Here is a 17934-nt window from a genome sequence, read left to right as displayed (position 1 = left end):
TTACTTAGTAACAGAAGGATCATTACAGGAATAGACATTTTTAAAACTTATATAAATATAACATTGAGGAGTGAAAGAGACAACTTTGGCTTGACGAATAGGGTTTTATGTGGCCCATAGAAACACGATCACAGTGTGATACCTATGAGCCTCATGGCCCATTTTTATTAATAATCATTTTGCTTGTTATTATCTTAAAATATCGGGATTTATCAGCTATCACCTAAAACCTACTCAAGTATCTAAGCCTAACATTACTACTTGTGCCGCCATGTCTACCCTATGATACAAATATACAACAAAAAGTATTTGAGACTAACGAATAATCGTATGACTGATCTACTAATTTATTAATCAGGTTGTGAAAAAGTTTGATTAGGCCAAATCGTAAAAAATATTTTTAAATTCATGGAAGGAATTAAACGGTCATCCTGGCGTCTTGTCGTTGTAACGCGTCGCTCACGCACTGCTGTCCCGTTCTTTAATCAATCAATCACTTTTTTAATTGGAAGAAAAATTTTTATATTCACGGATTTCCAAAATTATTCTTTTTTATTATTGTGAATTTATTCTCGCACACCTACGCATGTTATTAGTTCTAGTGATACAATTTCTCCGATAATCATTCTTATTTATGATGAGAAAAATAAAAAGTTTATATTACAAATATTAAAAATTTTCAGAAATTTTTTTATCACTGTTTCTGCATTTGAATACTTGTATCAGAGCTCGTAAATTTTAATATATTTTATTATTTGATGAATTTATAATTTATTAAAATAATTCATACATTTAGCAAATCTATTAATAAAAAGTTTTGTCGAAAATTCTTATCCTCGATAGGGTAAAACAATCAAAAAATGCACTTTACATAACCATTTTATCGAAAGTATTTTATTGAAATTAAATTAACAAAAAGATGTAATTTAAACGTAACAATATTTTGAAATCCATTGTAAAATTGAATTACTTCAATGAGTTAATCAAAAAAGAAAAAAACAAGTTAAAGAAGAAATAAAATAATGAATGATCATTTACATACTCTTACCCGTTACGACAAAAGGATTCACATTTACCTATAAATCTAATATTTCTGAAAGAAAAAAACGTGATTAATATCGATTTAATCATAATTTCTGAGAAAAGTTTTCTACAATTTTACAATAAAAATAAAATAAAGTGCAAAATTACTATATTTTTGAGACTATGTTAACATTTCGTCAACTAACAATGAGTGAACAAACACGAAAGTACAAGAAAATCTTTACCAGATAGAGAATATAAAGATTCAATATTTTTCGTATCACTTTTTACCACAAATTTAGATAAATGTAGCATTCGTCCCTAAGTAGAGCTCCACTCCAATTTTAGTGCCCATGCCTCTTTCAAAAAGGATTTCACCCTTCGACCTCTTGAATAAAAAATAACTCGAAAAAGTATGTGGAGACCAACACATCATGTATAAAAAGAGCAATGGATATCGAGGCTTTCACTTCAGATCTCACTAGAAGCTTTTCCCTTAAACCCTAATCTCCTGTTACTTTTTATATTGTAAAGTAATCTAATTAAGTTTAATTATTGTTAAAAAATCATTCTTATAAACTATATTTGGTTATAAATAATTGTCAACAAAACTTTTCTCCATTATGAAATTTTTAGCACTGAAATTGGAGAGAAGCTGAAAAGATTTGACTTAATGGCCGACAATTATTGGATAATTTAAAAAAAAAATTTATTCAATGTTGTGAAAATGGAACAAAGAAATACTACAAGTGATAATACTCATCAATAGACCATTATGAGAGGATTCATTCAATTATTTACATCAACATTTATTCATAGTAAAATTGTCAACAAAGTAGAAAGAACAATAAGTCAAAGATAGAGTACTGGAAATTTTCCATAACTTTATTAGATATGTTTGTTTTTTTAGCCATTCGCACTGCATATCGTCATAAAACTCTGAATATTTCAAGTTAAGAACTTTCATATTTGACAAAAATTAAATAATCACTTTTACACATTAATAAGCATATTTCGATTGTTTTACCCTATTTAAACGAAAAATTCAACAACCAGAAAAGAAATTCATTAAAAAATTGATGTTAGTATTATTCATGTTGTTACTTTAAATGAGATATTGTAAGTATAGTAGTGTTTAAGATAATAAATCTTTTGTAGTTTTTTTTCAATTTTTATTTAACGAGTGTAAGAAATTAAATGAAACAAACGCACGTATAAAAAATGTATATAAATAAGTGTAACTGATAAATGATTATTTAGCTAAGGTAATTAAAGCATTTCTCATGTTCGTGCGTGTCAACGTTGTTTTATATCTCATGTAAATTATCCAAAATTTTAAGAAAAAATTATAACAGTGACTATTTCTAAACTACCTAGTGTGCCGCAGCCAAATTTTGACTATAATGAGCATCAAGCATTAAAATGTGAACAGGCTAATGTTAAATGATTATCATTAAATCACAACAACGGTATCCCGTAATGAATATTTTATAATAAAATCAAACTTTGTACAGAAGATGATAATTAATCAATGAAATTTTTAAAGCCATCATTTCACGTTTAGCTGCTCTACGCTCGTAACTCTTGACAGCATCGTGATAATTACGTGCTATTCTACTAGCCTTAAATAGGTATTCATTAGCGATAGTAATACCTATACCTATACCATATTCTACTATCCCAACTACGTTAACAATGCGCTTTTTTTTAATATAACTACATCAATATTACGTTTAATTAGTTTAGCCACGTTTCTTTTTACACAAAACAGTAACACATGCCGTAAAATAGACCTAATATTGTTCAAGATTATTTTCACGTCCAATACATTATTATCATTATTATTAAGATAGAAAAATCATAAATAAATATGGTAAATAAAATTTAATCAAAACATTTTAATAGAATTAATGAAAATTCATCGCTTTCATGGATGTGCAAAATTTACTGTATTTAACGACATAATATTGAATTGAAAATTAATTAAACATTATAAAAAAATTTGTTTGACCTATCGACAAATACAAAATTTTATTGCTAAACTTTCATTTATTACTCGTGAATAATAAATAAATATACAATATATAAAAATGTGATTAATACAGACTAAAATAATAACCACATAATATTGATTAAATAATTAACGATAAAGTAATTAGACGAATTAATGTATAAATATGGCCTACACTATATCATTGAAATTTGAATAACACTATTTAGTTCAGAGAAAAATAAGTTCACAATGTACGGGAATTGGACAATAGTTCAAAGCTTAAGTTAGTCAATTAAGCTATTTAACATTTAGAACAAACTCTAAATTTTTTAATTTTATAATATAAGCGATAAAACAGCGAGAAGAAGAAATCAGAAATAACATTAGAGTATATTCTGGTGAGAGTGAATATAGAAGTGGACGAAAGAAAAAAAATTAATATCTAATAAATTTTTGAAAGGTTTCAATTTCAGAAGTGAAAGTCAGTAATAGTAGTCATTAGTTTATTTAAAAAATCTTTACAAATAAATTTTAACTAACATTATTGTGAATCAAATTATTAAATTGATGATCTTTTCAAATGAACAAATAAATAAAAATAATGATAGTTAAAAAAAATTCGATGTTGATTATAAGATAGAAAATAAAAATGTATTTCAATTTTTCTATAAAAAAATAATAATTGAAGTAATCAAAAGAGACGACTATTTATGCCCATTTCACTTCTACTGTTAAAAAGGCGATACTAATCAAATTAATTCTATTCAAAATAAAAGTAAAGAAAGAGAAATAGAAGAGAGATTAGTTAGAATAAGGGCTAAAAATATTATAAAACGATTAATTTGTAGCTAATTTTTATAGGGGTTAATTAATTGCTTTTATAAGAGGTTTGTGTCCACATTCAGGTGGATTGTTAGGGTACCTGCGTCCACGCTCGCGCTTGTATTGGCCACCGTACTTGCTGCGGTTCGCGGCGAGCTCCGTAATCTCTGGGATCCAGCTGGCAAACACCGCCTACGCCCACAATAATTCCGTTGCCGTGAAATTCAAACAAACCTAACTTTTTAATAAGGATCAGACTTTCGTAGTCCAAACCTTTCGACTAATCGTTTACAGAATTGTATCAAATTTTCTTACTACTTATTTCTTATATGCATATGTACACGGAGAAAAATGTTGTCTAAAAATTACTTCATTATTTTGGGTTATCCAGGGATATCCCATCTTTTGATAAAAACATTTCAAATTATTAATCTTCCTTCTTTGATTAAAGTATTTATCCAAAATTAAATGTAGTCATTTTGTTTTATTATTTAAGTGAAAGTTTACTCACACAAAACTGCCGACTTGGTCTATTCACTGAAATATTTACCCTAAAAATATTAATATTTTAAATGCTATTTAACGATGTTTTTTCTCATCACTAAAAATCCTTTGCGCATAAGTATCTTTTAAGAATATACATTAACCTGAAATAGAAAACCGCAGTCCAGCTCAAACTGTTGTTTCAAGGTCAATTAAAAACTTTGTTCTGGATGAGCTTACGAGTTTAAAGGTAGAAATCAGTAGTTCTAAAATTATCACAAAAATGAATTTCTAACAATAATTAATCGTCATAGTTTATAAATTAAGCACAAAACTTATTACATTTTAAAAATACATTATATTACTGAAAATTTAAAATAGTTACAAACCGTTCAAATATCCCTGGGTTGCCCACAGTACGGATAATTTTGATGTCAAATCTCAAAGTAATTTTCAGACGAATTTTCTTTCCGTAAATATTTATCAATAATTAGAAATTATTTGTCAAAAATATTATTATTATGAAAAAGCTTCATGTCAACACTTATGCCGTGCGTTATTGCTCTATGCTTTTTATATTAGGATAGCTAAACGAATTTATTTGTAATAAATGAATAGTGAATAAAAATAATATTTCAAATGTGCCTCTCCGATCGTATTAAATCCGTTAACTTGAGCACATTCATAGAATTGAGTGGAGCATTGGACAGTCTTGATGAAAAATATAAGGTTTAAATTAGGTAGCAGACTAAAGTGATGAATAGTGCACTAAAACTGACATGAATTGAATGGTGTGTATAATCAATTGGACAATAACGAAGATATTACAAAAAATGAGGCCAAGAGTCCAAAGAGACTTCTGACATATATCTGTGAATCAGAAAAACTTGATGCTTTAATTATAACATCTTTATCCTCAATAACCCTTTATTGATTTTTTATATTCTCGTGACCCTCTGACCTCCGTTGAATTAAGAAAATATACTGATATACAATATTTATTATTATAAAAAATCTATCGTCTGTAGACAGAAGAAATTTGAAAAGTCTCTTTTGCTTTGGCCATTTAAATTTAAACTGAATGGAATATTTTGATAATTCCACAAATATTTCAACTCTATAGTACCACTTACTCGGAAAACATTTTTGGATCTGATGAAAGATAATTAGAACAATATTCAAAGATCTTTAAATGTAATAGAATCTAGGTGAATTTACATTTAGGATCATATGGAAAGAAAAAATTCATCATTAGATATCGTCATGTTAACACCAAAGAAATAATCAACTTTTTAAAAAAAAAAAATTTTATAGAAAATATTTATGATGAAGATATTTTCAACTTCAGTTCAAATTTCTGACCATCAAAGCCAAGAGAAGTTCTAAAAAATTTTCTAACATGAGAAATATTGAATATTTCTGTTTGACAATATATACATGTACATATCATTATGAAATCATGCGTATTTATTGCTTTACGTTCAATTTGATATTCATTGTGATAAACAAATTTTTTACAGCAAAATAGTCATCATCAATATTGACAACGCTATTCAATGAATATTCAAATGATTATTTTTTGTCATTGAAAAAATATTGATTAATTGAGCTGTGTTCATGACAAAGAATAAATAAATAAACCAATTAGACATTCATAGAATTATTTTAGTTTCGTTAGATAAAAAATTAAACAATCATTTTCAAATTTTCCTTAAAAAATGGTTTTTACGAATAAAAATTTAGAAATTATAAATAAAGAAATATATAATTTTTAAGTATTTTTGAGAGTCCAGAAAATTTCCGAGTACCCTTAAAGTAATGTTCAATGGGAAAAAAATATAGTGTAGAGTTCTTGAGCATAAGTTTCTAATTGTGACAACTTTCATAAACTTCTATAGAAGAAGAACAATTTATTTTTTATTTCAACTACGTATTTGTAGTTGACATTATTAACATGGCAAAAAGAAAAGAAAATTCATTGATAATGGAATTAATCAGCATAATTCTACAACGTATTCATGATGTGATAATATCAAAGTCATTACTTTTTTCTTCATTTGGTTACGAACTTTGTAAATTTTTATCATACTAAATTATAGTTATTTCAAAAAGTGTTATACATAGGAATATAATAAAATGTACATAAAAGACTTAAAAAAAGGTGTATAATTATTTGCAACTCATTAAATGACATATTACAGATTAGAAAATGTTGAATAGAAGTACGTTCTTCTTGGCAAATATCGGAATAATTTACTCAAATCTTACTATCCAATAAGAAAGATTAGCTGATAGCTTGGAAATATGACAAGGAGAAATTAATTAAACCTCCATGCTTCAGTTACTTCAACTAGTCTCTCCTAGTATCAGATATAATTTTAGACAGAAATTACGTCAATCCATGGTTTTACATTGATCTTCATACTATTTATATCCTTATTTATCAAATGCTCTTTAGTATAACTCTAATTATGAAGTACTCACGTTATTTCAGATAAAATTCCAATTATTTCAATGCTATGTATGTCAAATTCTAAAATGATTGAGTTTCTAATTTTAATCCCTCCTTGTTTAAAGATTTGTCTAATGGACTTCATTTTATTCAAGTGCATATTAACACTGAGAAAAAAATTTACTTCATGCAAAAAATATTTCATTTGATCATTAACATCGAAATTTCAAATAGTCGTAATGAAATATTTCTTTGGATAATGACTATTTTATTAAAAATCATTTTATTTAATCAAATGAATAAAGTGTCATTTTTTTTTAAATTTTGGAACAATGAAACAAATGACAAAATGTGTTTTTGATAAAAATATTTTTGTATTGAATAAAACGTTATTTTGAGAATATTCCAAGTTTCTTTTATTGATTAAATAAAAAATTCTTTCATTTAACGAAATTTTTTTTCTCAGTGAATCTTAATTTCGCAATAGAACGGATATTAAAAAAAATTGAAACAATTAGATTAGAAATGACTTTCTGGAAAATAATTACCTATTTGGTATATAAATGAATTCAAACATAATTATTTCGTGTTTCTAATTAAAGTAAAAAGGTACATAAAAGCATATTAAAGTGATACCTTAAGTAGAGAGTAAAACTGGCTCGTTTCTGACCTAACAATGGGCCATGGTTGACTAGGCTGATCCAGTTTTAGGCCAGAAATGACTCAGTCTTGCTTTCTACGTGGGCAAACTGATGAATGATGAACCAATTTGCTTTACTAATCAATACTTTTTTATTCCACTTAAAGTTATGTAACTAATTTAACTGGAAAGATTTAATCATAATTGCTCTTCATAAAATTATTATTACTCAATAAAAAATTATTACCACACGATAATGTTTGTGTTTTATCTAATTTTGTACTCAAAAAGATATCATTTATTTCAGGAAGAATGAAGTTTTTTGAAAAAAATAAAAATTTAACTTGAATCAAATAATATAAAATATCTATCTTTTCGAATTAGAAAGTTATTTTTGTTTTCCTGAAGGTCATACAGTGATGTCTTGTTGGAAATTAAATAAGATAACGTATTTTTATAGAAAAGTTTGAAATTTTTCGCTTGAATAATAATTGTCTAAATTTAATTTTCATCTTTTTAAATTTAGTTAAAAATTAATCTCATAATCATTTTGTTATTTTTTATTATATCATCTTACTTTTTTAAAAACATTTAATTCTATTCTTTCGTATTAAAGAGCAAAGTAATAATTCCCTGTTGTCACTATTCATTCCGTTTAAAATAATTAAGAAATGCAATACGCATTAAATGATTAGGCCAACTGGCATTCAGAGTAATTAAACACTGGTCTAGTTTATGGAGATCGATTCTTAATCTCCAGTTATAAATGTACGTCTGACAAGTTACATACTCTCTGAAAAAGGAAACAGTGTATATTCAATGATTAATTTTGAGGAAATAACACTAGATAAAGTAAAGATCGTTATTTAAAATTGATCATTGCAAATAAAATTAGTTATTTTTGAATATCCTACGTTCGATATTTTGAAGAAAAAAAATGAAAAAAAATGAAAGAACGATAATCAGTAGAAATAAATGAAAGTTTAAAATCGCATTCCTACTCGATTAAAAATAATAAAGAATCCCTTATCAAAAACATATGATTACAAACATGGAGATTGATGGATTGAATTGATTAATACCTCTTTCCATGTTCCCGCTTGTATTCGCCGCTGTACTTGGACCTACTGCCTACGAGCTCTATTATCTCAGGAATGCTACTAGCAAAAATGGCCTGTAAATAGAAACAACTCAAGAATTCTACTGTTGATAATTGTAAAATTCAAGTGAATGAATGGCCAAGGCTTCTTACACATTCATAGCAAGCTTATGCCCTGTTATTATATTCCATTGCTATTTTTGAAAGATCGACCAATTGAAAATTAGTGAGAATAACCTCATTAGGTCCTTTGCGAAGAAATGAATCAATTTTAGAATATCTGAATTGTGATTGATTGAATTCTCAAGAGAGATTTCTTCGCAATTGACCTTGCTGTATTGAACATTCTACAGAGTCAAGTGCAATACTAAGAATGTACAAGTACTAGTTAAAGCATTTATTTAGACGAAAAATATCGAAATCACAGGTTATAATCAACTGTATGCATCGTGAATGATAGATTACGATTATACGTAAGAAAAGAAGTAACAAGGAAATGCAATTGAAGAAACATAGAATAAGAGAACATGTAGTTGTTGAGAAGAATAAGCTTATAAGCAACTGCAGTATCTGTTACATTTGAGAGAGCAGCAGGTCACAATTGATTCTCAGTATTACTATTTTGTTCATTTTTATATAAAACTCATTCGTTGTTCAAGTAATTCTTCTAATTCACATAATTGTTAAAAACGTATGCACTAAACCTATTACAACTATTTTTAAAGTATTAGTAAAGAAGAAGCAGTACAAAATTCAATTTACAATCTCAACTTTTAATCATTATTGCGTATTATAATTTAAAATATTTAAGATTGTTAAATTTTAGAGTTATAATCTGTATTTTTTAAATTACATTACACATTTAGTTTGGTAATTGTTTCCTTTTATTGAAAGCTGTTAATGTATGAAAAAGCGTTACAATGTAATGGATATTATTTTGTATTTAATGCTATTAATCCAATCACTGAGATTTTAAAATTTTATGGTGATTAGCTTTAAAAACAGATGGTTTTTATTTACAAAATCAAAAAAATTTCATTCATTTCCTTTATGATAATAATAGTTGTAAAATTTTTTATGATCTACAAATTACATAAACAACAATTTAATGGCAAAAAACAAACATTTCAATGGTTATTAACAATCGAATATATATAAATTAAAGAATAAAGATAGTAAAATAAATGAAAAATCAACAAATTGTGTATTTCAGTTTTTTTGTATCAAACTTTGACAATTGACGTAACATCAATTTCTGTAATATTAATGGCATCAATAATCATTAACTTTTTTATTATTTTATGATATTTGACTTTTTAAATAGGTTCAAACTTGTTTATAAATTTTGAATTAATCAATAAAATATGTCACATCAATTTCCTCAATTTTAAATTAATTAGTATATATGAATAATGAAACATGTGTAAAATTAATTATCAAAAAAATTAAGTCATTTGATTAAAGAAAATTGGTCATTTTCTCAGACTATCCAATCCTTCGACTCATTTTATCAATTAAATAAATTATCATTAGTAATTCAAACGATAAAATATAAATAAATATCGCACGATATGTTTTTATATGAGAAAATTTAAAATTATTATGCGCGAAATTAATAATGTTAATACTGTACTAGAACGCAACGGCTATAGGTGTTCGAGAGACAGAATTTATAAACAAAGCGGCGAGTTTTTTAATGTCGCAGCGATTTCAGCAGCGTTTGAGCATACGCATAACACAGACAGACAAACAAACAGGACGAGCGCTCAAGCTCTTAACACCGGCACGATAAGAATAAATTAGTTTTTTTCCATCAAAATTATATACTCAAAGAAATATCAAAGTAGTCAAAGACAATTTATATTTACGTATTTACATTACATATACACGAAGAAAATAAAATCATAAAAATTACCCTAGAAAAAAAATAAAATTTACTTTTTTCGAGTTAAGTTAGGATTTTTTCCATAAAAATTATACTTGGGAGGTGTTAATTGAGCCATTTTTACACCAAAAGTGTCAAAAAATTACTTATGAGAAAATATTGAAAAAACAGTTTGAGAGAAATTGAAAAATTTCAATGGCTGATAATAATAGTCGCTTTAACTCATCCATATAATCTTCTGTTATAAATTAACTAATAATTTCATGTTATTTTGTTCTTTATCAATAATGATACTTATGCTTTTGTCAGGAGTATGGACGAATTTAGAACATTATGTTTTTTATTTATACTACTCTCTTAAACTGAATCAGTGAAAACTACGACAAATCAGTGAATATTCACTGATTCACAGGTGTTTTCACTGTTTCAGTTTAAGAGAGTAAGTAACCACGAATATTGGGTAATTTTTAATTGAAAACTTTCTCCGTGTATGTATATATGTTTACACTTAAGTAAATACTTTTGAGTTTAGTCCAATATTTTGAAACGTACTATTTTGATGTACAAATAATATTCTTTCTAGCAAATACCTGTATATATCTTTATATATTTTTCTATCAAACTCTCAATAAGATAATTATTCAACTAATTTAGAGAATATGAATAACAATAGTTATACATTTTGGTAAGAAAATCGTTGGTAGAAACAAATTAATTTTAGTCATGCACAAGCTCGATCAAGTCTCGAGAAATTGCATATAAGTCTTAAACACTTGCTCGAGGCTCGATAATTTTGTTTTCGCGTGTGAGCTCTCTCAGACAAGTTCACTCTTGTTGACTCAGTTTGTATATCGTCTCAGCACTGTAAATCGAGTTTTCCGTGAGTTCAAGAGAGAACCCTCAACTCTTATCGTGGTCAAGTGCCTCGCAGAAAGTGAGAACGAGAGAAGACAAATGAAAAGGAATAAGAAAATACGAGACAGAAGAAAAGAAAATTACGAGAAATTGATAAAAAGGGAAAAGATACTTAGGATTAACATTAGACGTAAGAAAATTAAAAACTTTCTTGCGATTAAAAGAAGATATATATCAAGATGTTAACAGAGAAAATAAATAAGATGAAGATATGTGAAAAATGAGGAAGAAAATTTTACAAGAATTCGTAAATTTGTAATGATTGTCCTACTTTTCCCTATTTTAATTATAAATTTCGTAACTATTTGAATTTAGAGATATTTATATCTGCGTATTTTGAATTTCAAAGCACATTTTACTATACTTAGTTTGAACAATAACCAAATGTTCCTCACATATATTTTATTACAGCTCAATTCCGAAATGGTACAAATGGTATCAAATCGTTGTTGAAATTCAGCCAATATTACGCCCATACCCACCTTTATGATTTGCCATTACGTATATTGATTTATTTTGACGGTTTTTTTAATACGGTTGGCGATCGTGAAAACTCTTGGTATGCTGGGACACATTAAAAGTCTCGTTTACTATGTCATAAACCCATTTTATAAATATACGATATCTATTTGTGTTTATTATTCTTCATAAATATATTGGACGATTGAACACAAGAAATCATTTTTTAATAATTCATTTGAAAACCACTGATACAGAATTTTTATTTTTATATCAAATTTGAAAATCTTATATTCTAATAGCACTTTATAAACTCATTGATCAATAAATTTTAGAAAATAAATAATTTTATGAATGTTCGGAATGGATTTGTTGAGATATTTTTATTTTTATTATTTCAATAAAAAAATTTTCTTAGCGTTTTATTTAGTAAGAAACTAAAATATAATTAAAATAATTTTTTTTTTACATCCATAAACTTCTGTATTTGATAGAAATGTTCCTCCATAGATATCCTAGCTATCTATTTATAGTACATTTGTTCTAGCTTTTATGTTAATTAATAAAATATTTAAGCGGTAAGAATCAAGAACATTCGTTACTATAGATTTTGACTAGTCTACGTTATTACTATTTTCTATAGTCATAAAAATATTTATAGACAACCCCATTTCCGTACTATTGTTTTTACATTATTTGGTCGATAAAATTTTACTACCCTCATCAAGAATAATGATACATAACGTATATATTTATCCTCACGAATCTATAGTGATATAATCTGCTGAATATGGTTTAACTCAAACAGATATTTATCAATAAATTAAGACTTTGTTACATTAACAGGTAATTCGTTGTTTAAGTAAACGGCATTTTATCAAGAGAACATTCGTTAAGTTAAAAAAAACTCAAATACCGGTAAACTGATATATAAATCTTCTGATAAAACTACTTGTAAAATACATTTATTTAATACTGACGGTAAAAAAGTAAGGATTGTAATAACTATTTTCCTTACTTATCAGTAAGTTAATAAGATTAGTAAAAGTAACGTAAGAACAGAATACATTTTCAAAAAATTGTTAATTACTTGGCACTTACAAAGTAAATAAAAGTCGTCAACCTCTCTTTGTAATTAATACAATAAACCGCTAAATAAAATTAAAAAAAAAGAAAATCTATATCAGTATATTGAGATTCCCGTGCTGCCTTGCTCTGCTCGAGGTGCAGGTCATGTTCGGTTAACCGGTTGGTCCATAAGTAAGAGAATGATCAGGAGTAGACTTATTTTCAAACAATCGGGCGGAACACGTGAGCTGATTGTGTGATGCTATAGCAATCATATAAATTTCTAATTCACTGATTCTATAATTATGCACAGCAGTTTGTTCAAACCCTTTTTACTGACAAGCAACTTCTCTCATTTTTTTGATGGTTTTTTGGCGATTTCATATGTAAACGAAACGAATTAAGTTTTTATTGTTTAATATATGCAGCGATTATATTGACGCAACATTTATCAACATATATAACACATTTTCAAGCGAAAAGCGAACGGTTTATATTTACACATAATTATATTCGAAATATACCATATAGACACGAATTATTTATTTTTATTGTTAATAGATGTTGCGTGTAAAATGTTCGCTTGAATAGTGATGTTGAATATTGAATTTTTTTAACTAATTATTATCAGATTTCTTTCTTGTTATTCTAATGGGTAATCTATTGATTAATAAATTATTTCAATTATTCATTACTTAATGATAATATCAAAGTCTTTAGAAAATATTTTAGATAAGTCTTCTGTCCACTCACTATTCAAACAAAATTTCAAATTTTGATTAGAAGACAAAATGTCCTGTCCTAAAATCATTAATTTACCATCATTTTAACTTCAAAAAATTACTAAATTTCATCATTGTATTTTTGCAACTAGTGCAGGACATTTTTTTATACATATATCTATATACACTGCTCAAATGTAGTCGTATTATTGTCGGTTCAATTTTATCATACAAAATTGAATTTTAATTTTTGTAATGTTTATGAAAATTTTAAAAAATGAACAGACAATTTTTACTCCCACTTACACGACTTAGTATACAAAACGAATAATTATATAAAAAATATTCAATAATGTTTTAACGCCCATCGATTTTAAATATTAAATAATATCCTGTATGAAAAATAATTTTTACAATATATTCTATGATTTCTAAAATTGTATTGTCAAAAAAAAAACTTCTCTTATCGTAGTTACAAGATCTAGAATAATAGAAAGTATTTTTAGGGAATAGAATCATAGAAATCACACAATATATTCAAAATACGATCGATCCGTCAATCTCTAATAATAATATGTTTCTTCTATAAAATTGAACATAACTTATTCATAGATTATCTTATGCATTATAAACTTTTGAAAGTTCCTTTTTTTTAATTTTCCACAGAACATTAGAAAATATTTTTCACCAACATATATTAATAAGTTCGAAAATGTCTATTTTATCTGGAAAATTTTTAATTTATCAATGATCATTAATAATACAGCATATATTTATCACTATTTATTCTAGATATATTTGTAAAATGATTGAAAAAAATTAATTGATTGTTGCACGAAAATAAAATTTGTAAAAAATTTTCTCAATGTTTACGGCAAAGATCATATAAAAAAATTTTCATAAAATAAATATTTCAAATTATTTGAAAAATATCAAATTTCAAAATAATATCATTCGTTTTGTAGACTTAAAAACCTTGAGAAAATTCCAGCTGTTAGAAAAAGAACTAAAAAAATTAAATTTAATTAATACTTTCATTTAATTAACATTAAGAAATTTTTTTATCTTTTAATTATATATAGTGAAAATGTACTTTTTAGAAATAAAAGTTTTCATGACAGTTGGAATTTTATAATTTACTACTCAAGGATGATTCTGACAATTAAATATAGATAGAGATAGAAATAGATATTTATATGTACATATATGAGTATGTATATATATATATATATATATATATATATATATGTACATAGAAAGAAAGATAGAGAGAAAGAATAGTAAAAAAAATTAAAATAATTGAAAGATGGAAGAAATAGAGATAGTAGAGACAGAAGATAGACAAGATGAGCATAGTAAACAGTACACTTCGGCAATAATTTTGGACAAAATGAGCTTACCAAACCGACGAGTAGAAAAAATACTAGGAATGTGCGGCCAAGAACGGTATTGCAGAAAACATCGCCGTATCCTACCGTAGACATTGTTACAATTAAAAAATAAACACATGTCCAATAAGAAAGCGGTTGTGGATTCGTGAACTCGAAAGGGTCCCCTGAGTTTTCAAGCTGTAATTAATAAATTGTAATAAGCAAACATTGAATAATTATTATTATTATAAATATCCCACACATGTAGATTGCTGTTTAAACTTTCAGCTGCATTTTGCAATATAAACTATATGCTACTTTTTACTAATTTTCAATGTATTTCCAGCGCATAAATATTGAAGTCAATCATTCGTGCAGCACGATAGGTTGTATAAGAGAATATTGATATTAAACTAAAACTATTATTCTCAACAGTACAAGGATTATCAGTCTTTTTTTCTGATCACAAGTGTGTACGATATAACAAATCCACATTTTGAAATTTAAAAATAAAAATATACTATAAACTGATTGCTAATGAAGTTGTGCAAATACTTAAGCTTCTGTGTTACGTCTCAGTAACAGAATAGTCTCTTTTTCGAGTCAAGACCCAATCGTCCTCTACTCACCATGGGTGCGGAGACCACGCAGAATATACTTTAGATGGAGAATTAAAGAAATAGGAAAGGTTCTTAGTGCTTTACAAACCACGCTGGTGCATTTAGTTTTCTCAAAGAAAGATAGAGATTTGTTCTTATGATAGTCAATTCTTTATTTAATTTCTGTCATCTTTTTACTCACTAAATTGTTTTACAGCTTGGCTAAACAGGTAGCTAGGTAGCAGAAGGTTGTATACGCGTGAAAGGCTGCAGTTGCTTGGTTTGGTTGACGCTTCGATTCTCGGCTCTCGGCGTTGGTGCGGCGTCTTTCGGCGTAGTTGAGATGATTTTATGGCTGTCTTGGTGAAAGGTTGTCGTTGGCTCGTTGGAAATCTTCGTTGAAGCCTTCTAGTTGACTGATCTTCCTTCTTCTTACACTCCCGATTTTTATTTTAATAATTTTTGTTAGGAGATAAATAAAATTAAAATAAAAGAATTTAAATATGCAATTTGTTAGAGAGAGAATCCACGTAGGATTATTTAATCTCAGATGAGTATATTTCAAGCCCAAAAATTTATCTTTGAATTTTAGAGTTGAATCAAGAATTAATTTAAAAGTATTCTGAGTTTGAAAAATTTTATCAAGCTGAGTTCGGATTTGCACCGTGCCCAGTAAAAATTTGGAAGAGAGTGTCTCTTGCGTCCAAGTCCGCGCTTTTTAAGGTGCTTTCCGCGCATCCTTTGGAAGCTTCTAGATTGGCGTTTTCCAATCCAAAGTTTTAATTAATTTAATTATTTAGGCCTAGCCCTAATTTCCTCCAATCATCTACGCAAATTTTTCCCTTCTCCTTTTGGTCAGTGTCCGGCGCATCTTTTGGCTCTAGCGCTTCCCCACGCAGGATTCACCTGTGCTTACTTAGCATGCGCCTCGAAGCTCTATGTCCCCCACATGGTTTTTTACCTGAGCTGTCATTGCGTAGACCCTTTCCCTTGCGCTTCTATTTTTTATTATTGATTTTTGTAGGTTTTCTTTACCTGCTTACCTTTCTTCTTCTCTGTGTTCCTGATACTTCTATTCCTTTGCTTCCACCGTTTTCTTGTTAAAGTTTTTATTAATATAAAAAAAATACAAATCCAGTTTATAACATAACTCCCCACTTTAGGATGAAGCGTTAGTATCCCAATGGTTACTACGCGAATCCAAATTAAATTTTCCCCTGTTTTTATCTTCGCTCAACTTTCTGCTACCTTTACAACTTTATATAAAACTTATGCTTACAACATTGGTTCTATTGGTTAATTGCAGCTATTAGTATTATTCTATTGAGGTAGTGTTTTTATTGAGGATGTTTTATTCGAGGTAGTGTCCAGTGTTGTTTATGTAAAAAAAAAGGTTTATTTGTTTATCGTATTTTTGTATTTTTTTTGTATATTTTTTTGCACACAACATCAATATTTGATCCGATTACATACATATTACTACCATTATAATAGATTATAATATTCCCTTAAAAATCAGGTATCGCAAACACATAAATATGATGAATAACACACATGATTCATAAGTGCGATGGATAACACACAAGATTCATACAAATACATAAGTATCGTTCAGTGTTGCATCGATCTTCAGGTAAGAAATTCCATTAGGTATTTCCTCCCTCTGAGTCTACGCACGAACCTTCGGTGAAACCACATGTAGTACCTGACCGTAATCTTATTTTATTATTATCCAAGTCGACCTCAGCATAATAATCATGTATGTGTACTTCTAAAGATCCTTCAACTACTACTTCTTCCCAATTTCCATATGGGTCATTGTAATGTGATCCTTCACAGTTTCCATTAGTCGATAATTTCCCTGCGAATGTCATACCAAGATTTGTTGTGTCATTCGCTCGTATTCCATATACTCGCTGTTCTATTCCAACTCTAACAAATTTCGTATTGTGCATCTCTCTACATTCGTGGTGGAGTTTATCATGGGTGAATATGATGGTCATTCTCCTACATCCAATAATGAAAGAGTTGTCACGTTCATATTTCTTGATGCACAATCATATCCTAACATGGCTCCTGCAGGTTGTGCCAGCATGAGCATGATTATACTCGCAACCCAAATTCGAATAGTCTTGAAGCTCCCTCGCTTTCCTCTTTTCTCTGTCTCTTTCTTTTCTATTACTTCTCTCTCTCCTGCTCCCTGTAACCTTGGAGTGTATCGTAGTTCCTCATAGTCACTAGTTTTTTTTTGTCTTACACTATGACTATATTTTAATTCATGCAACTCTGTAAAACTCTTCTTTATCACATCTTCTGCTGATCTTGCAATTCTCTTCCTAGGTAATAATGGTCTCATATCTTCATATATTCCTTCTCCCTTATCATTACCCCCTAGATTTTCTTC

At 27.6% G+C, this 17934-nt stretch overlaps 1 protein-coding gene across 1 annotated transcript in view; it reads right to left on the bottom strand.

The window, feature by feature from the left end:
* LOC118070154 (calcium-activated potassium channel slowpoke-like) overlaps nucleotides 1-17485 on the bottom strand; it is a 104488-nt gene extending 87003 nt beyond the window's left edge. Inside the window, exons 1-4 of the mRNA XM_035088586.1 lie at nucleotides 17212-17485; nucleotides 16574-16626; nucleotides 14962-15129; nucleotides 8496-8587 (exon numbers count right to left, since the gene is read on the bottom strand). Of these exons, the coding sequence (XP_034944477.1) occupies nucleotides 8496-8587; nucleotides 14962-15129; nucleotides 16574-16626; nucleotides 17212-17485 (587 nt within the window). The remainder of the gene's footprint in view (nucleotides 1-8495; nucleotides 8588-14961; nucleotides 15130-16573; nucleotides 16627-17211) is intronic.
* Between the last annotated feature and the right edge of the window lie 449 nt (nucleotides 17486-17934).

Source organism: Chelonus insularis, unplaced genomic scaffold, assembly GCF_013357705.1.
Source record: "Chelonus insularis isolate UGA/USDA-ARS -01 unplaced genomic scaffold, ASM1335770v1 contig_533_pilon, whole genome shotgun sequence".
In the NCBI taxonomy this organism is placed as follows: Eukaryota; Metazoa; Arthropoda; class Insecta; order Hymenoptera; family Braconidae; genus Chelonus; species Chelonus insularis.
This window is presented reverse-complemented; position numbering and strand designations above follow the sequence as displayed.